A 21,239-nucleotide genomic window follows, 5' to 3' on the forward strand; every position below is an offset into this window, starting at 1 on the left:
CAACTCAACTCTCTCCAACATCTACTAGGTATGCTCACCTGCATTGCATGCACTGAATATCGGAAACCTCTTAATCTCATCAGTTTTCCTGGACAGAGAACTCAAAAGTGCCATTTATTTAACTTCATAAAGATTTGACCACATGCTCCACCTCTACCCTATTCACGCGACACCTGGGACTGCACCACCAGCCCCTGGTGAGATCCTGTGCATGACTCTTTGCCTGCACGAAGAGCGTTGCACAGAACTGAACACTGATGGGTTTTTTTCCTGTTGTTCAGAGAACAACAGCAGCAATCTGCTGTCTATTCCACTCCGTCTGCTTTTTATCAGAGCTCTAAGTTGACACTGAGCTCGCAGTCACTGGCTGAGCAAATAACTATTTGTTGTTTGCTTGTTTACTCTGTTTAGAAATGACTAAACTAAAGATTAAACTTGCGGGACAAAAGGGGACATAACCCTGGACTCCAGAAAGCTTCGTATCAGTAGAAAAAAAGCACTCTTAGCACACCAGGACACCCGCCAGCATCATGTTAGCAAATTTCATGTCCCACATTCTTTTTCATGGGGAATTCTCAGTTTGGTACCACACAAAGGAAAGCAACAGCAGAGATGGAGATTTCACAAGGCGGCAACTAGTATCAGCAGAAAGGTCTACCTTTTTGATTATCAATTATTATTACTACAAGCTAAACTTCATCTTCTATGCAGATACACTAACAAATATACTTCACACCAGCCATTTGGCAGAGTCAATACTTCACAACCATGTATTTCCAAGCAGCAAGATGACTGCTGGTAGGAAAGAATGAAGGCAAGAAAGCAAAGAAGATCTGTTTCTCTCTGTTGCGGTTAAGCCTGCTTACCATCCCTTTTGGACAGAGGCATCCAGATATGCAGCCATGGCTGATGCATTCCAAGTCATAGTTCTGGCAAGTCTTGGCACACTCCAACCCTTCTGCTCTTGGGTTGTTTGCAGGACAGATAAATTTTTCCATGGGGGATCTGCATGTCAAGCTCCTTTTTACTTTAAAACAATAAATTTACAAAACTTGTAATTGGAACTTAAATACTGTTAGCACAGTATTTTTCTAAAGGATTTATCAACATTTTAATTAGAAAACTAATTTAGAATATAGCCCGAAGCAAAACCACTATACCACTATGCATGACATTGTAAAGGCAATAGCTCTCATTTCCCTGAAATGGCAGTGACCTCAGCTAGGCTGCCATAAAAGCATGCATATTCTAATATAGAAGCAAAAGAAGCTGCACTAGGGTAAATAGCATTTTAGCAACATAAGCAGTGCAATTTCAGATTGCACTGGGGCTATGAGCACACCTCAGTGCAAAACGTATTCCAGTCTGTAGGCAGTGTACACTAGCAATGTCAGCACAAAGTTGATATCCTGAGAAGCAACAGCATCATATATTACTGTACTTAGACCCACTTCCAATGTGTATAACTACAGTGGTGAGCTAGTAACAATGTCCTAGGCTTAAAAACAAAGTTTTCAAACCCTGAGACTTTAGGTTCTGGTAGATCAGAATGTCCCAAGAAACTCCAGGTTATTATTTCAAGCAGTGCTAACAATATGCACCTCTGAGGTTTTGTAAGTCTTAATGCCCTAAAGCAGGAAAATTATGTCTTAACAGCATTAAATTAAAAGTTTGATGAGCTATACACCCAGCATGCTTCACCCAGAGATCAGTATGGGCCAACCAGGGACACTGTTACTGGTTGTCTACCAAGCAACATTAAGCAGGTGACTACCCTGCACCAACCAGTCAGATTTACAGTGTTTTCCACTAGAAGCTTGGCAGTACGGGTGAGTGGTAATTTATCAGAAGATGCAAAGGCAAACAATAACATTTTGCTCCAAGGCTCTGGGAAATACCAACCAAAAACTTTGTCGAAACACCTTGAACGGATGCATTTGGCAGTATGCCACAGAAGACACTATGTTTGGGCTTACTCCTGATATTCATGAAGGGATGTTCCTGGGCTTCACCAAATCCCCCCTATCCCAGTCCCCTCTGAGATGCATCTGGTCTCAAACCCCCTAGGTCTGCAAGGGAATTGTCAGGCTCCAGGAGGTTTTATGCAGAGATTCCTGTTGGCTGGAAGACACACCTGATGCCGGGCGGCAGTCTAACATGCAGGCAACAAAAACCTTCATCTGCACCAGAAAAGACAGCTTGAAACCCACTAGTCAGAAGCAGGGGCTATAAAGCTAGCTCACTACTGGTGTAGTGTGATCCTCAAATAGCAACTGTGTGCCTCAGATCACCGCCAAGGGAGTCCTTAACCTCTTCAACTAAAGAGAGACTGCAGTGGCTAACTGCACCCCTCCCATGTTTCTATATTGTAAAACAAATAAAAGTAGGAAGAAGCCTCACAACATCACCAGCCACTGCAACCTCCAGTGCTTCTTCCCTATCCGAGATTACCGAGGCTGAAGAGAAGAAAAAAAACCAAACAGAAAAAAATACTAATTTTTTAAGGCATACTAACTTCTGGCAGATGGCCTCTCATCAGCGAAAACATCTGGCAGGAAGGCACCAGGAACTCTGTTCGTACTGCAGTGCATGAAACCATTTTCGCAATAGCTAAGAAAAACAAATAGAGCTTATATTTAACGAAGTGACATTAAGCTTTCGCTCACACTGGTGGGGTTTTTTTCAGATAGGCCTGCAGGGAACTTGATAGAACACCAAAATTACACCTCTCATTGAGGATGATCTGTTGCACTCCATCCACTGTGTTTATCAACCTTAAAGGCAAACCTTCCTTAAGATAGCTGATGTGATATAATGGTAACACAGCTGCATGCTAGCCCTGTCCTGCTGAATTCCATCTGCACAGGCTTAAAGTTGGGCAAGATAATAGTCAGGTCTATTGTGGAAAAAGATGGGAGACCACTTAGTGCCTGCAACTTATATGACTTCTGTGGTAGAGGAGAAAAGCACTATTCCCCAAACTGAACTTACCAGGAACAGCTCAGCAATTACGTTCCTACTCTCAGTGTGCAGCTACTCAATTTAACAATTAGAAATGCTTTTTAATATTTGTAATTACATTTTAACATTTAAGAAATATATCGCAGTGCATTGAAGTGATATTTTAAAAGCCTACAAAGTAGCTATGGTCAGTAATTAAACTCCATTTCTAATTGCCAGGAACTGTTCATAGATGAAGGTTTTATACTGTTTTCTGACTAAGGTGGCATTTTAAATTATATAGATAAAGATGCAACAGCAAAAGTTACCATTTGGTTTGTTGGAGCCAAACTAGTTAAACGAGTTTCAGAGGAGGTAAAGGAACCAGTTAACCACTCAGGCTATCCAAAAATTTAAGTCACAGCATGTAAGGATGATTTACGAGCACTGCACTTACCACATGGTGTAATGATCTGAAAAGATGTCTTCTGGTTGGAAGATCTCACCATCATAGTAACAAGAGCACTGGGACTTTGGTACACACTGCTCATGCTCATCCAGGTAGTGCCCAAGGGGACAGTAACATCCTTCCACGCAGAGCTCATCACAGTCCTCATCCGGGTAGGACAAAGATCTGCAGGTCTGGTTGCACAACACCCCACACTGCCGGTACACTTGGCCTTCAGGACAGGTCATTGCTGTTGAACAATATGCGCATCAGGGAGGCTGGTATTTGATTTGAAGCCAACTACAGGAAAAGCTGCCTAAAAAGCTTGGGATTGAAATGTATTTACTCAGTTTACTCATTGATGGAAGCCTATATTACACTGTCTCTCCTTAATTCTGCAGCACCAGTGAAGCATTGCTTTATATATGGCTTTGCTTATATGTATGTATATATATATATACACACATATATATATATACACACACATACACACACACAAGCAAAACCTTACCACATGCAGTTTCCAATAAACACCGAGACTGGACTGCGAACCCTGTGATGGAAATCTATCCACAAATCTTCATCCAGAATGAAAAAACACAGGCTCTGTCCAACCTCTGTTACTACTCGGATCTACAAGTTAGGAGCATTACAAGTGTTATGTACACATTCACACTTCTTTTCCTTTGCAACATGGTTAAGGGACAATTTGGTCCAAATAAGTAGAAGTGTAGGTTTCTGCCTTGATAAGCAGGTGCCACAACAGCTTAAAGCCTCGCATTCCAGAAGCGGTGCTTCCTGTGGAAGCAGGTGCAAATAATGAAGTCATTTAGTGATCATGGAGCCAAACCTTGGGCACTAACGATTTTTGATGATGGATTCATTTTTAGGGAGACCTAATTATGACCTTTGGAACCATTTTGGCTTCTTTGTTTATAAAGCTTTCACTTGGTTCTGCAACAGCACTGACAATCTCCTCTGCATACATCAGCATCAGCACTAGGTGGCAGTTATGACAACACATTGCACAAGATGAGAATTCAAGTTAGTATTATGTCAAGGGCTTTTAACAGGCCTCCTGATAACCGGGATTTACAAAACCTGTCGTTTGTAGCAACCTGCCAAAGCAAACGGTTGGAGTTGTAAAGCGATAAGGCAGGATGTTCGGCAGAGTGAGGGAAGCCGCTGCAAATAAAAGCTGGCACATTTGTACTGTGCTAAAACCAAGATCAAGGGTTTGCAGAGAAAGCCTTTCCTCATCATCCCTTGCAGAATGATCAGATAATCCCTACCCTCTCTTTTGTGAGTGCACACACCTGGGAACTGTAGCAGCAACAGCAGTAAAAGAAAAACTATAGCAAGGCTACAGCCCTGCAGCCTTGCCCAGCTGCTGGTAGGGATGAACTAATTAATACTGGGGCTAACAAAGCAAGGCCTACATGCTAAGTGATGTCTAATGCATACCTCCACAAAATTGTTCTGCAAGTAAGAGGTACTTCTACTCACTGAAGAGAGACATGGCTGCACTAACATCTCCCCAACTTTTATTGAGGCACTCAAGTCCCATGCATGGAAGCATAAGCCTTAACTTGAGGATCCAGCCCAGAGGCATCTAAGGTGACTTGAGGACTTCTTCAGAGCAAAGATCTCCCAAGTCTGGGACTTGTGCCCAAACTATTTAAACTTTCACAACACAGCCCAAGAAATTACTATATGCTCACATCAACAAAGCAGGTAGAGAAAATACCTCCTAATTCAGAAATAAGTAGGTGATAGATTCACTTGCAGTTCAAAGTCATGTTGGCAGCTATTCACAGAACAGTGCTTCTAATGTACCTAAACACAATCTCTGCAGTAAATCAAATACTGTCAGTCACAGCCCAGGGCTGAAGACCATTTTAAAAGTAACTTTCATCACTAAAGGCATGTGCAAGCAGGACAACCACGAAGCCTCAGCCAAAACTATGATTTGCTATACAGGAGCCTCTGGAAGCAAGGAACTGGTTTGGCAGATTTCAGGTGGATACACCAGTTTACTAGAGTTTGAAGAATCAAACAAGATAGGATAACTGAGCCCAATATCCTGCCCTACTTTCTAGTCAGTGGTAACACTCCCTGCCCACAGGGATGACTTCGCAGTCATCCCTTTCTTAGCTAAAGCTTTGGAAGTCATCTTACCTGCTCGTGCACCTCCTAAGATTTTAGAAACATTCCATTTTTCCAGTTATGCTACCTAATGCCACATTCACACTCCAAGTCCTAGTACACTGCTCCACCACCTCCCAGCAACATCTGTTTTTAACAGCAAAAAGGCAAGACAACTGACCTGGGAGGGGATTGTTGTCTGTACACTTTGTAATACACTGACATGAAAAAAAACCCATCCCACTATGACAGGAAATGAGAGGAAAAGGCGAGTCTCTACGGAGCCTGTTATAAAACCAAACTAGCTCAGTGCTGTGGTCTGAAGCTCAGCCTGTCCCAGGGATAAGACAGGAAATAGTGTAAAAGCATTGGAAAAATGTGTACCCATCAGATAGTTCATCCAGTTTCTTGTGGGTGGGTTTTCAACCAGAATGAAAGAGAATCCTGACCTATTTCTCAGGCAGCACAAGGTGAAAACATAAATCACACCTAGGACAGAGGCTCCAGGTGAAGATGCACCCTCTTAGGTCTAGATTCAACACAGCTGCTCAACTAGCATCATTCACCACGCAGAGCCCCACCATGCAATGTAGCCATCCCCAAATGCTGCTCAGAGTCTGCCCTACCTACTCCACACTCCAGCACTCCCATACAAATCCTCTTACAGAAGCCATGCAGTGATAATAAACTACCCAACACCACCACATTAAGGAAAATAGTGGGCTTATCAGCAGGTCCTAAAACCTGAAGAAACATCTAGGGACCTGTTGACTGTTTCCCCTTTGTCACAGAACAATATATACATACACAGACGCACACACACACACGACATTATAGAATAATTTTGGTTGGAAAAGACTTTCGAGATCACTGAGTACAACCTTTAAACTGACACTGCCAAATTCATATCCCTGTAGGGATATGGTTTATCCCCACTAAACCATATCCCTAAACACCACATCTACACATCATCTACCTCCATGGATGGTGACTCCACCACTTTCCTGCAAAGCCTGTTTCAATGCTTGACAACCCTTTTGGTGAAGAAAATTTTCCTAATATCCAGTCTAGATCTTCACTGGTGCAGCTTGATGCCATTTCTTCTCATCCTACTTTTTGTTACTTGGGAAAAGAGACCAAATTTGCTACAACCTCTTTTAGGCAGATGTAGACAGAGATAATGTCTCCCCTGAGCCTCCTTTTCTCCAACCACCGCAGTTCCCTCAGTTGCTCCTCATAGAACTTATCCTCCAGACCCTTCACCAGCTTCATTGCCTTCCTCTGGACCCACTCCAGCATCTAATGTCTCTCTTAAAGTGAGAGGCCCAGGACTGAACAGTGTTTGAGGTGTGACCTCAGCAGTGCAGGGGTATGATCACTGCCTTGGCCCTGCTGGCCACACTACTGCTGATCCAGGTCAGGATGCTTTTGGCCTTCTTGGCTCATCTTCAGCTCCATCAATCAATACCCCCAGGTCCTTTTCCACCCAGCAGCTTTCCAGCCGTTCTTCCCCAAGCCTGGAGCGTTGCATAGGGTTGTTGTGGCCCAAGTGCAGGACCTGGCACTTCGCCTTGTTGAACCTCATGCCATTAGCCACAGCCCATCAATCCAGCCTGTCCAGATCCCCCTGGAGAGCCTTCCTACCCTTTAGCTGATCAACACTCCCACCCAACTTGGTGTCATCTGCAAATTTACTGAGAGTGCACTTGATCCCCCATTCAGAGTGAGTCCTGGGAAACACCACTTGTGACCAGCTGCCAACTAGATTTAAGTGCATTCACCACAACCCTTTGGGCCTGGCCATCCAGCCAGTTTTTCACGCACGTTTGCATGAGAAACAGCCCTTCACAGTATGTCTTATCTGCTCCTCCCATGCAGTACAAAGATATTTGTTCTGTTGCTTATTCATGGTGGGCTGCAAGGGTACAAACCAAACCTTCAACAATCAATCTGCAACCAGAACAATTTCAAATACATGGAAGATGAAGGCTTGTTAGTTTGATATGCAGCAGAAATGCTGTGCTATACTAACGAGTTACCTCCCCTATCCACTTCAAATGAAGCAAACCAGTTCTGTCAAGTCATTTCCCAAGAAACTGAATCTCTATTGACCAAGGCAGAAGCAGAGCATGTGTTCAGTGCACTGGGCCATCAGCACAAATTACGCAACCTGCACATTCACTTCTCAAGCCCATTAAAAGAGGGATTGTTCTCCTTCATGTGACAGGAGATGTCTAGGGCATCAGAATTATTTAATGGGTGCTGATGGATCTGCAATCAGGGAAATCGTCACTTTATGAGAGCATAAAGCACTCTGTAATGCACAGAAAGGAAGAAGCAGCTCTGCAGTATTAAAGATTAATTGTCAAAATTGACTTGTTCAGTTACAGAAAGAATGATGGTGCATTATCACTGCTCGCTCTTTCAGCCTCCAGACCTGCAGTTTTAAAAGGATTTTTATTACATTACTGTTCCACTATCTGAACATTTACATAAATTAGGTAAAATATTATGAAACCATGCAGCAGTTTAACATAAACAGGTTTCATTCTTCTTTGTGGTAAGTACTCCCCAGCCTGCAGAAGATGTTGTCACTGACCTTACAGGTACAGACCCCACCCAGTGGAAGACCAGTGACCTTTCTTTCTCTCTCTCTCTCACCCGGTTTCTACACACTCGGTTTATAAATACATATTTTTCCCACCCCCTGTTTGGGAAGAAGTGGCTGAGCAGATCTGGAGGCCTGCCAAGCATACATGCTTTTTCCCAAAATTTTCAATTGTCTTCTTTCCTTAATAGCAAAGCTGCTCAGGAAAATGGAAAAACATCCATTTCACAAATATTTATTGGGAAAAGCGTGTCCATGTTCCACCAAGATTCCATTGCAAGGGACTCCTTCCTAACATACTGACCTAACCGAGAAAGAGAAGAAACACAGAATGTTGGCTTCTTCTGCTCCATCTTCATCTCAGTTTGGCTATTAATCTTACATTGGACTGATGTGTGCAAAACCCTCCTATTCTTTCTGTTACCCCACCTCTGTAACCTAAACCTGTCTGAATTTTTGTTCTATCATCTAGCAACATCTCATCTTTTTGACTGGAAGCTGTAGAACCAGGGTTGCCATTTATTATAGGTGGCATCCTGGAAACAACCCTGAGGGGAATTAAAAAACTCACCTTTTGCTGACACTCAGAGTTAAAAAAGAAACCAAAACAATCAAACAAAGCTCTTGTTTGCCTAGGTCAGTGGTGCTACTCATGCCCTGCTGATCAAGGTTCAGGATCACATCTTCAACCAGCTATCACTTCATACTAGAATTTACAAGGAGAACAGGAATGGAGCTCATATGTGGTTAGAAAAATGATGTTCACCCACAAGCTGAATGATGCACACAAAAGGAGATCTGACATAGGTCTCAGACCTCTGCACTGACAAGAGTGATAATCAAACTGCTAAGAGAGAGAGATGCCAGGGAAGTTGTGAGATCTCCATCCCTGAAGATACTCAAAACTTTTCTGGAGAAGACCTAGGCAATCCGCAGTAAGTTTGCCCTGCAGTGAGGAAGGGTGGTACCAGAACACTGCCAGAGGCCCCTTCTAATATGAGTTTGTTTATACTTGTATGATTCTGTTCTGTGATACCATTTGTCTGAGTACCTGCCTTTGTGCTTCCTCCATACCCTCAACTTCAGCTGAAGTCAGGAGTCACTGACGAGGTCAGGACCTGGGAAGCTTGGGCCTTGACAGAAGGCGGTACCAAAAAAGCAATTAATATACTACTACAGATCACTTGGAGATTCCTACCCTCGGATATCCAGAAAGTTTCCAGGTAAGTCGCTGAAACTTAAATACAGCTGAAAACGGAAATCCAGCCAAAAGTTCTGTGGAGGTACATTAGATGACTGCTGCTCTTCCTCAGTGCTGAGCAGTCTCTGTGAACAGTTTTTGATAGTGGGGGAAAGCTATACTCTCTCCCATGATTTGCCAAAAGAAACACTTGGCACCTTGCAGAAATCACTTCATTCTAGATTTCTCATCTGACATTGCTAAGAAATACCTTTGAGACCAGGAAAATAAGTGGGGTTTAGGAGCATTTCACTTACGGCAGAAGTCAGGTTCCCTCCACTGGACCAGGACATTCTTCCTAGCACAGGCTGCTGCATAATTAGCAATAGCAGAGCACAGACAATCCTTGCCATTGGAGCAGGCACAAACATCAAAGCGGCAGTTCTTCACATAGGGAGTGGGACTGACTTCATGGTGACAGGGTTCAAATGCAGAAGACATCAGAACTGAGCAGGAGTCCTGAGCATATTTGGCTGAAAAGGAGAAAAATTACATGCTTGCATGGAGTCAATGGATAGCTTTCAAGAAAAGCTAGAAGAGACACAATAGGTGTTTTCTTTTGTTAAAAATGAAAATAAATATAAAAAAATCCCAACCAACCAGCAACAACAAAAAAACACAGAAGAGTAAAATAGGACCAAGGAAGCATAGATAGCATCATACCTCATAGGTCATAAGCTCCACTAAAAGGATAATGTTTCACTAGTAAAACAAATCAAGAAAAAGCAATGCTTTTATATTCTGTTAGCATTATTTCTGGTGCTGTACTTCCTTTTATGGAGCCTCTGCTTTCTGCTGCTTTTTACATTTGCAAAATTAAACCTTCTAGGCTCCACTACACTCATGGATCACCAGAGCCTGCTCTGATACGCAGCTATTAGGTTTTTTTCTGTGTGCTCACTCCTCCCCAGAATCAGAAGTTGCTGTAACACCTGGGACACAAATTTCTCCCCATTTCTAACCAGCACAGCCAAGCAGTATGGAAGGAAAGAGGAAGGCTGTTAGAATGCAGTAAAAGAAGGGAAACAAGGGATCAGGGCAAGTGTATAAGATGTAAAAATCAGAGGGGTGAAGACGACAGATGTTTATCCTCTGGGTGGGCAAATCACAGTATTGGTATCACTTGTAAAAGGAGTTTCAGTGGCACAAGTTTGTACTGTGGCTTTGATGGTTTAACTCTGACTGCAATTCAAACTGAACAGCAGCACAATCCCACATCACTAATTTTTGTTTAAAACTTGAAGAAAACATTACATTTTCCTGAGGAAGCCTGCATCAATCAGTGTGTCTCTCTGGGGTTTTGATGTTGGGGTTTGGTGTTTTCTTTTTAACAGAGACTACACCCACCTTATTGGCCATGTAAGCAACACTATCTTCCTCTCTTTTTTCCTTATTTTACTTCTATTTCTTTTTATTTTTTATTGTTATGTAAAATGGTACATCATAGCTTGCTGCACGTGTTAATTTTGGAGGGAGCTCAGTACCTAAGCGAGGATTGAGATTGCAGGGGTCACTGTCTTGTTTTAACAAGTCTTGGCAATCCGCATTGAGCTTCCAGGAGTTTCCAAAATCTTCCAGAAGAGCTTCCACCATGCCAGAAGGTGTAAGAAAGTCATCCCCTTGGTTACCATTGTAATTTCCACATAGCCCACACATCCTTTCAGAATAGACTGAAGAAAGCTAAGGAACACAATATTAGCCATAACATTATCCTCTTGAATAGGTCATCAATGTACGATATGATTTTCTAAAGAATGAACCATACACTATTTAACAATCAAGGAGATTCCCAAATACACATTAAAATACTACAGATACAATTTCATTGTACTGCATTTTTAAACTTCTAACAAAAATACTACTATTAGTAGCAGCAGGGCAATTTTCACATGGTACAGTGATAATTTCAAAGCAACTGAAGGTGACTACAAGAAAAATGGCTTTTGTGCCTTGATCCAGTTTAGTCTTTCCCTGTGTTTCCCCTTCATTCATATAAATAAACAGAGCAACAGTGGAGGTTGCATTGTTTTAATATAGTGAGATGATTATATTTCCAATGGTAATTTGGGAAGAGATGCTGCACCCAAAACCACTTTACATTTTAAAAGAAAATCTGAAAATGAAGAAAACTTAAACAGATTGTTTTGTCATAAAACAGAGGCAATGTTGGAGGAATTGTTCCCCTCAACATAAAGGATCATTAATAAAATAAGGAAGAGGATACTACCCCTAAAGTTATATTACCTCACATGAGAGCTTCCTTCTGCCTAGAGAAACTTATGATGGCATTGCAAACAACTCATATAGCAGATGGACTTTTCACCCTGCTTATTCTTGCTGCCAATTAAGGAACAGCTGAAATTGGACCCTAAATTAAGTAGTAAATGGGGGAAATCTAAGAAACTTGTGCAACACAAAGGCATTAATACCTTTTATTCTAGTAGGAACTGTCAGTTTCTATTAGAAGTAAAGATCTGGTACATCACATGTACACCAACCGTCCTCAGGAGCTGACTCTGTGTCTTAATGCTATAATAGCTCTCTCTACACATTTAGTGGAGTGATGCTTTAGTCAGATTGGCAGGAGTAACCAGAGAAAAGAACATTTTTGAAGAAAACTGTTTTTTCTGTATAATTTAAAAATAAAAAAACATAAACATTCTCCAAAATTTACCCTAATACTTGCCTCCATTCAAACACAGTGGTCAGAGAGTAAATATGTAGCATCAAGAGGACAAACACGAGTTATTAGGGGCTATGTATCCTTACTACTCCGAAGGCCAAGGAAGCTACTTTTTCCACATACTCTGCAGACAGACAATGACAAATCCAGAGTCTGCGGTATTTTTGAGTGGAAACTCAAATCACAAATATCAAGTGGTCACAGAAAGGGGAGCCTTCTTGAGGAACAGAGAAAAAAGTTTTGCCAGAAGTCTGCCCAAGTAACGGAAGTGTATCACTTCCCCCAATTGTCAGAAATATTTGGCACCAGGTCAGTCTACAAATCCAGCATACATTAACTCTCCAAAAGCAATTCCAAAAATGCTTTAGATGCCCAGAGAGGGAAGGAGCTAAGAGCAGAACTGAATAAATGCAGACAATTGGAGAAACTTCTACTGCTTTTATGGGTGGAGGATCTGGAGCAAAAAATTAGATTTGTTTAACTAAGAAAGGATTTGCCAGGCTATACAGTCCTCTGACCAGGAAAAATATAAATACTTTAAATACTGAGAAAAGCCAAAACCTCTGAGATGTGGCAAGAGGCTGAACTGAATTATTCTGAGTCCAAAACCAACTTCTGGGACCCCTGGAACACAGAGATAAAGGCAAGATTGAAACAACAACAAAACCACAGATGTTTTCGGAAGTTATTCTTGACTTTCCTTCTCTGTTGTCCTTTCAACTCTTGTACTTCTGAACTAGCTTTCATGAACCCTTATGTTGTGCCAGATGTGGCATTTAAGCCAGATGTGGGGGCAGCAAGAGGAGTTCAAAAGCAGTGCCATGGTTTAGAGAGAGGAGCACTCACCGCTCTGTAGAAAATGCCAGGAAACCTGGCATTCTTTGCAAAAATCTTCTCAGTGAGCAAAACCACCCCACATGGGGCCCAGCTGCAGATCCCCTATTCCAAATTGGGCTAAAGGCAGCAGGGCTGCGGTTAAGCACCCACCCACGCTAACATGGCGCAGAGCACACAGGTCTGCAGCTGCCCAGCATCACATGGGAGCCCATTGCTCTGACTTAGCATCTGTAGCCTGCAGGTCACCACACCAGGAAGCAACACTACAGGTGGATTCGTGCTCCTTACACCCTCAGGGTCAACAGCTGCAGTCACTGGGACCTATGATCAAAAGAAAACAGCTCCTTGTACAAGCAAAGAGGGCAATAGATGGCTTAGCTGTAGAAACTGTGATGGTTTATCAGCTATGAGGAGACTGTTCCACAGTGAATAATCTCCCTCCCCTTCGTTCACAGGCAAACACTTTTGCAGCTTGTAACACACACACAGACTCGCACACCCTGGTGTGGGTATTTCTACACTCTGCTGTCTGCAGCACAGACAAACCCTAATTGTTAATCAAGGGTGACTTTAAGCATTCCTCACTGTAGAAGGAGCACGCAACGTATCTTCTGTGAGTTGTTTTTCCTGGAAATTAAGAGTAACTGTGTCCCTGGAGTCATATTCTTTCCTTATTTTAAGTCATACAAATCCATTGCTTAGACAGGACAGTCAAAGGAAATGAAAGCAGAAATCCAGTTTGGATGGTATCTGCTGAACAAAACACAAAACTATTCATGGGTAATAATGGCTGTCATTGCAGAAAAAAAAAAAAAAAAAAAGAGGGGAAAAAAAAAGCTACTAAGCTGCTGTAGGATGAAAATGGTTGTTTCTGGAATACAAAAGGACCTGTATATTGCTCCGGGGGTAGCAAAAAAGGATGGAATTTCTAACATGCAACACAAAACAATTTCTCATTTCATCAAGAAGATCTTTGTACATGTTTGGGTGGGATGAGAGAGGGGGCAAATAGGCAGAAATAAGACAGAAAGAAAGAGTACCTTCACTAGGAGTTCACCATGACCATCCCAGTCAATTTGCAAATCTTCCCCATAGGTAATGCGAACTGAAGTCCTCACCATGCGCTGGATACGGAGGGCACCTTAAGACAACCACAAAGTGTCAGTCAGCCAGGACTGCTGTTTGATTGCCTGGGATTGCTGTGTTGGACTGAACAGGCCATCAGAGTGGCTGCCATGAAACAGGAGCATTCAGGTCTTCCAAAGCAAAGAGTGCCAGCAATGCCTGCTTCACACTTCCCAAGCTTTGAGCTTGTTCAGCAGTTTACATCTGCATGAACTTGTTCATGGGCTCTGCTTTAAGGTGCTCAGGAGCCCTAGGAGAGGATGTATGTGCAATCTGCAAAACCTCAGACATTACCCGTGACATTCTGCAAGATAACTGGAGGGACTTTCAGCTTCTGGATAAAAAAACAATAATAATAATTTGAAAAAGCACAGACCGACAAACCAGCTTAATTCTGATTTTAGAGGAGCTGAGCCAATATGTATCAGCTGAATGGAGAGAGGCTGAAATGACAGAGCTTCTAGAAGAGACTGCAAGTGAGAATTTTGTTTTAAAAACACTTTCTGATTGAACTGAACGTTTGTAAGTGTTCACTCATCAGTGGCTGGCCAGAGATAGCCAAAGAAAACACACCTTGCAGCAAAGGAATCTGTATGTCTTGTCCATTCAGTGAAACTCCTCCTCCATGCTTCATTTTAATAAGGCTGTTGTCCATATCCCGGATTCGGACAGAAGCTGAGCGAGTGCACACAGCATCAGGATCATCTGCACACTACAGAGAAGGGAACATTTGCCTTGAACCTCAAGCTTTCACTTCACTGGATACTTAGCCCAGGGACCCCAGAAGGCACTTCTGCACCTAATTCAGGAGGTGTTGAGTGTCTTGATGGTTTTATGGATCTAGTTTCTGCATCCCACAAACACCAGGCTGGAAGCCTTTCTTCCATTATCCTGTTAATCACGCAGCAGGGAGCTACCCGCAGCTTCTGCCTCAGAGCTAGGAAAGCAACCCGCAGGCATTCCCTGGGAGCAGCCCACACCCAGCTCCCCTGACTGCGGCAAGGAAGGACACGATACCGTGCATAGCCCATGAGCCTGGGAAACAGCTGCACGGTTCATGCTGCTCCACACTCCTGTGCTACTTATTTTCCTGGATGAGGAACCAGGACTGCAGGCCCCTGGGGCTCCTCCCTGCTTTCGAAAAGGAGGTTTCAGTGGAAACCCGTTCTGCAAGTTCCTGAGCGCAGATGACCTCAGAGCTGCATTATCAGAGCTTTCTAATGCAAGATGCAGACGTAGATGGTGCGTAGACGGTCACACCCTGTGATTTCTCTGTTGCCCGTGTCCTCCAAAGTAGGCTCATACTCCCCTTCACTCCCAGTCTCCTGATTCCACTGTACCCCTCCCTGCCTTCAGTTTCTCCATCCCCATCCCTTGTCTTCCCCACTGCTTGATTCAGTACCCTTTTCAGTCTCCAGCCTAGTTCACCTACTCCTATACGCAACTATCGATTAATTTCATGGCCAGGTTAACCTCTCTGTAACACCTCCTCCAGGGTCTCCCTCTCTCCCCCCGCTGGCCTGGCTCCCTTTCCTGTGTCTTTCCAGCTGTCTCCACTCACTGACCTCCAGCTGCCTTTCTCACATCCATCAGGGGAGACACTGAAGAAAGTCAGGAGCTGATGACTAGCTAATGAGCAACAGAAATCACCAGCCAATGTGACTTAATGTAAAGTAACCTGCGGTTCTACTCTGCCAATGCACCCTACTCTGTGTTTGAGGAAATGCCTTTTCCCCAGGCATTATCCAGGCCCCAGCCTTCAGGGTGCTTTGCAAGAGGCACACCCTTGCCTGCATTTGTTTGTTCAGCTGGCAAAGAGGCGGTGAGGGCTCATTCTCCAAATCTCATTATGAATCTCAATCTCCAGGTAGGCTCCTGGGAACAGCAGTGAGGAGAAGCAAAGCACTTATTAAGTAAGGAGAAAGACTGCATCTGTTATTTAAACTAATTATTTCACAGGAAAATTACTTTTGTTGGCCTGTATATCTGCAATTCATGTCATGCTCCCACAGCCATTCCTTCCCACTCTCTCAAGAGCGTGCACAGAGGAGCATGGGCACCAGCCACAGCTGCTGTTACCTGCATGGTCTCGATGATCACTGAGAAGGAATTTTCCACACAGTCCTTGGCAAATAAGTACTGACAAATGCCACTGAAGGTGAAATACTTGCTGTCAAAGCTTTTGAAATGGGACTGGCCGGTGACAGAGCATTCTCCTGAAAAAGGCAGAGACATTTATCACCCCAGTGCCAGCTGTGAGCAAAAGCCTGCCCGTCCCCACCTAAACCACTGAGGTGGAAGAGCAACCCAGTGGAGCAGGCTGCACAAGGACCAATTTCTCTGCAGAGCAGAAAGCACCGTTGAGATGCTTATCTCGCTGTTTATTCCTGTAACTCAACTCATTACCAGTAGTAACTGAGGCGCCAACAAAAGCTGTGGAATATGGTGCAAACTGCACTCAAGAGCTGAAATTCATGCCTACAGAAAAGCATGTATAGTGTTTCAAATGAAGGGTCATGAGGACATCAGCAAATGGCTCAGCTCTGCACTGAAGCAGATCTGATTCTTTGGTAGTACATGCCTCAGTGCAGTCAATGTCCCCACAGGGTAGGTCACACCTAGTACGTAAGTGATGGGTGCTGGTGGCACTAACCAATTCTAAATAGCAACCCACACTCTCTTTTATGTAGGAACTAAGTTTCCCCGTTTATGCAATGGGAAAACTGAGGCACAGAGAGTGGATGTACACTAATGGCCAAGACTGGCAGAGCTGGGAAAGACACTCAGGATTACCCAGCATTAGTCCTCCATACACAGGACATGTTGCCTCTTTACTGCTATGCAGGAGCTTGCAACATCTTGACACAGCACACTCTAAATGCACTTTTACTTAGCCCAGTGGGGCATCCATGGAGCTGGCTGCAGAATGCAGACATTTTTACAGAGCTGAAAAATCAAGATTTGCAACAAGACTTGTTGGACTCTCACCACTGCTCTGCTCTTCTGCAGAGATGCCTCAATTCTTACTCTGTTTCACAGCTCTGTCTTGGCAGATGGTGAGCCCCTTTTTCATCTCTCTACTGGTGTTTTTAGAGCATTGTAATATGGTTTTATGAAGGCAACAGTGTCTGAAATCCTCCTTAAAGACAGCCCCCACAAGTGCTGATTTCTTCTTTGGGCTGCCTTGTAAGAAGTTATTCTAGCATTGAAGTAAAAATACCTTATCAGAATGAAGAGCTGTTAGATAATCAGTGCTGGAGTTCTTCCAAGGGCAGAATTTTTGTTGGACTTTACTCTGAACCATTATCTTAATTAACTAGCATAAAGTTAAAAATAATTCTACAATAGCTATATCTAAAGTCCTTACAGAATAGTATGAAAGTGTGGCAAGCCTACCCTTCTATTGCAAAAAAAGAGGCTATTTAAACATACCAACATCTTAAAATGTTTTAGTAAGTTGTGGCTTTTCGTTTCCAGGAAGGCTGTATTCAGATGCCACAACTGGGATTTAGTAACCTGTCATGCTAGGATCTCTGCAAACACAAAGGGAAGCTCCAGCTCCACAGAACTTGCAGAGATAGACTCTCACACTTAGAGATGGTCCCATGACAAACAAGGCAGGCAGAGGCCTTGTCCAGAACAAAATTCAGGTGCTGGGCCTACACTGGCAATCCGCTGACAAAGGATGGAGAAAGGTTAAATGTCACAAAACTGGCAGATGAACTCCATGAGTTATCCTTACTTCTCTGCCTTTGAGTCCCACATAGCATTCGACTAATGAACATAAAGTGGAAAATTCACTTTTCAACATATTATTCAGTGTTAATCATCTTAAATCAGCCTGTGCTACAGCACAGCCTCACAGATCCTGCAGATTCTCAGCCTTGCACAGCTCTGACTTGCCCTAACAGAAGTCCAGCACTCACTGTATGTCATCCTCTGGATGACATCCCCTGGAGTGTAAGGCAGCTCGGTATTTACTAGCTCACCCTGGAAACCCCATTTTCTGTTCAGTTAAACTTGGATAAAGATAAACCAAGTGTTATGTTACTCAGAGTCATTTAACTGCCTATCAGATATGGAGAACAGAAAATCAGGCATAACCCACCATATTATACGCAGTTTTATTTCCAGGGCATTCTCTGAAACTAGGAACGAAGAAGACAGGCTTGCAGCATGGAAAGCTAGGGACTGCTACCCAAAACAAGCGCCAGCCCTTTGGCCTTTCTCCTGGAAGGGAAATTTCTTTCCTGCGGCAAAGTCTCTTCTTATGGGTCCCTCTATCTACTCCATTTGGTGTAATGAATCCCATGAGATTCCCTGAAACCTACTGCCTTCATAATTAATTTAATTACGATATCAGCTTGAGAGCTTCTTGCTAGTGCTAGCCAGCTATTGCTAGTTGGCTGACGCAGTACAGCCTTCTGTAGTGCTACCTCCAGCTGGGCACCCAGCTTTATCACCTAACTTACAGCTAGGCAATTCCTTCCCATGATACAAAAGAAACCTTTCCTGATAAACAGGCTGGTAAAAAAATCAATGGAACTACCTCCAGCATATGCGAGTCTAAGTACATAAACTTTCTGTGACTCGTGATGTTGGAAATATTTGTTGCAAAAACAACCAGCCAACAATAAAAATATTCTGTAATATTGCTTCAAGTACAGACAAAACAGGACAGGTAACAATACATACTTGGCTACCGTTCCTATCAAGGGCTGCTGCTTTGGGAAGGTTTGCTGCCTTCCCGTACTGTCTCAGAACAGTCTACAGATGTTAGGAGGCACATGCACAACTACTGCACTTATACAGCCTTCAGTCTTGCACAAGCCTAGCTGAAAAGTGACTTTGATATATTGGCAGAATGTGCAAAAATAACCTTTTTTACTTCTGTTCATTTGGCACAGCTTCCCAACTCAGAAAGAGGCAGGGGTGCTATATGCCCTCTTGCACAAAACCATATATCAGTATCTGTTTGCAAGCCTCAATATCAGGCTTATCTTCATTTCTATAATCACTATGAACAAAACATGGCTGCAGCCGAGGATGAAAATGGGGCCCACATAATAGTCATAGTAGACCAGAAAGCAAGGACATAACCTAGGTAAAAACTGAAGTTAAAAAAAGATTAATTTCTTGTTTGTAAACCTATTGATGCCCTTTAGCTAATAGATGTAATGATTCAGCTGGGCCTGTGTCCTTGATTCCATGTTTTAGACAATGAGGCTTCCTGAACTTACAGAGATCTCTAATGAACACCACAAGCACAGGGCTTCTCATAGTCCTCCTTGGCACAGCTCACTAAAAACGTCATTTCTATTTGAACATTTGAATACCCCACTCCCCCCTCATTTCTTAAGTTGTGGATTACTTTTTATTTTTTCTATTGCTGACACAGTAGGGCAAGTGTTTTTTCAGTCATAAAAAGGAAGAAATGGAGCATTGATGGGTCAGGCAAGCTTAAGGTTAAATCAAAAGACAGACTTTTTGATAGCCATTTTAAGACTGTTGCAGTTCTAATTTGTGAGGATTGCACAGCCTCATCTCAACAAAACAAAACCACCAAAGCCAAAAACCCCTCCTCTTTTCCTGTCCTGCCATAACCCCAGCCTCCTTCTCATCCCTTCCACTCTCACTTCCCAAAAGCAAGGACAACAAACAAGACAAAGAGCCACACTGTCTCCCTGAAGTCTTCCGTACACAACACAAGCAGAGTCAAATGCTGTTTCAGGTCAAGGAGACCTTTCCATGGTTGAACATAGTGCAGGAACTGAGACAGGTGACATGCCACAGAACTAGCAGGAGGAATTAAGGAAGGCAGCACTTTTCTGGCCAAATAAAAGCATGAGAAGTCATATTGCCCATGTGGGAAAAAAACTAGGCCAGCAGCCACCAGTACCAGTGAGTTTTAGAGGTAAAATAGGAGGATGGGGAGCACAAACGCATGCAGAGCTACCTTTTCAGTCTGCCACCACCTATGGAAGGCAGGGTGGCCACTTTCTCCCTCCTTCACCTGTAATATGATCATTAGCGTCCAAACCTATGGGGTATGAAAAGTGATCCAGTCTTTTCCCAGTACTTCAAATTGTTCCATCAACAAAACTATGCTGATTGACACAAACACATAGGGAACGGTACTTAGTCAAAGAAACCCAGCAGTATTCCTCTATCTGAAAGCCAGTCCTCTGAACATACAGGCCCTTAAATCTTGGTAAACAAAGTAATCAAAAGAGGAACCGTTCTTCTCACCAAAAGGATTTTTTATTGCTACACAAAACCCAGGTAACATCGTGTCTGGCTTGTCTCATGAGAATAACTTATAAGTATGATCCTATTTGGTTTGCACTGAAGGAAACAAGCAAGACAGATTTACTTTCTGTGTGGAAAAAAATATAAGTGGGAGGGATCTAGACAAGGCTTACTTGTCAAAACCTGAAAAGAGTAGAGCTGACTTACCCGGGCATTCCCCATTGCTGCAGATCCAGGTGCCATGCCGACAAATGCTAGGAAACATATCATGACAAGTTAGGCAAGAACACATGAATTCAGATCTTCTGTTGCAACTTTTTCCAAAATAATTGGAAGATGGGCCCCTGTTTCAGGGAAGTTGGACCAGCCCCCAACATCCTTTCCACCTCCCATAATCTCATTTCTTAATATACCCATCCCTTCTTACCATCATTCAACAGCAACTGCTAGTAACATGGGCTGGGATGGTTGCAAACTCAAGAAATTCTGTTTTCCCCTGATAGAGCTCTGTGTTGAATACAGTATTCAATTACATTACACTGGTGTGAAACGAGTTTTAAATACAATCCTCAAGGTATGTCTGTTAATACAACAGAATCATAGAAAAATTAAAGTTTAAAGGGACCTCCAGAAAAATTATATACTACAACCCACAGCTCAAAGAAGGGAACTTCAAAGCTAGATCAGGTGGCTGAGGACCTTGTCCATTTGAGTTTAAAAACCTCCAGGATGACATCCCACTGCCTCTCTGGGCAGCTGTCCCAGTGCTGCACCATCTGGGGGGAAGAATTTTTTCTTGTGTCTACAGAGAATTTCCATTGCTGCAACTTGTGTCCATTGATTCATGCTTTTTCACCATTTGCCTCTGAGAAAAGCTTGGCCCTGTCTTCTTTACAAGCCTCCTTTAGGCAGTGAAAGTTCCCTCATTAGCCTTCAAACAAATGCTTCTCCTCATATTATAAGC

General features: G+C 43.1%; 1 protein-coding gene across 1 annotated transcript in view; it reads right to left on the minus strand.

Annotated features, from left to right (window-relative positions):
* The window catches only part of VWF (von Willebrand factor), a 132,292-nt gene that overhangs the window by 85,534 nt on the left and 25,519 nt on the right, over nucleotides 1-21,239 (minus strand). The window contains exons 10-18 of the mRNA XM_065672083.1: nucleotides 20,483-20,529; nucleotides 16,106-16,242; nucleotides 14,600-14,738; nucleotides 13,942-14,042; nucleotides 10,866-11,061; nucleotides 9,639-9,854; nucleotides 3,398-3,638; nucleotides 2,516-2,610; nucleotides 867-1,027 (exon numbers count right to left, since the gene is read on the minus strand). Of these exons, the coding sequence (XP_065528155.1) occupies nucleotides 867-1,027; nucleotides 2,516-2,610; nucleotides 3,398-3,638; nucleotides 9,639-9,854; nucleotides 10,866-11,061; nucleotides 13,942-14,042; nucleotides 14,600-14,738; nucleotides 16,106-16,242; nucleotides 20,483-20,529 (1,333 nt within the window). The remainder of the gene's footprint in view (nucleotides 1-866; nucleotides 1,028-2,515; nucleotides 2,611-3,397; nucleotides 3,639-9,638; nucleotides 9,855-10,865; nucleotides 11,062-13,941; nucleotides 14,043-14,599; nucleotides 14,739-16,105; nucleotides 16,243-20,482; nucleotides 20,530-21,239) is intronic.

Source organism: Lathamus discolor, chromosome 1 (genome assembly GCF_037157495.1).
Source record: "Lathamus discolor isolate bLatDis1 chromosome 1, bLatDis1.hap1, whole genome shotgun sequence".
Taxonomy (NCBI): domain Eukaryota; kingdom Metazoa; phylum Chordata; class Aves; order Psittaciformes; family Psittacidae; genus Lathamus; species Lathamus discolor.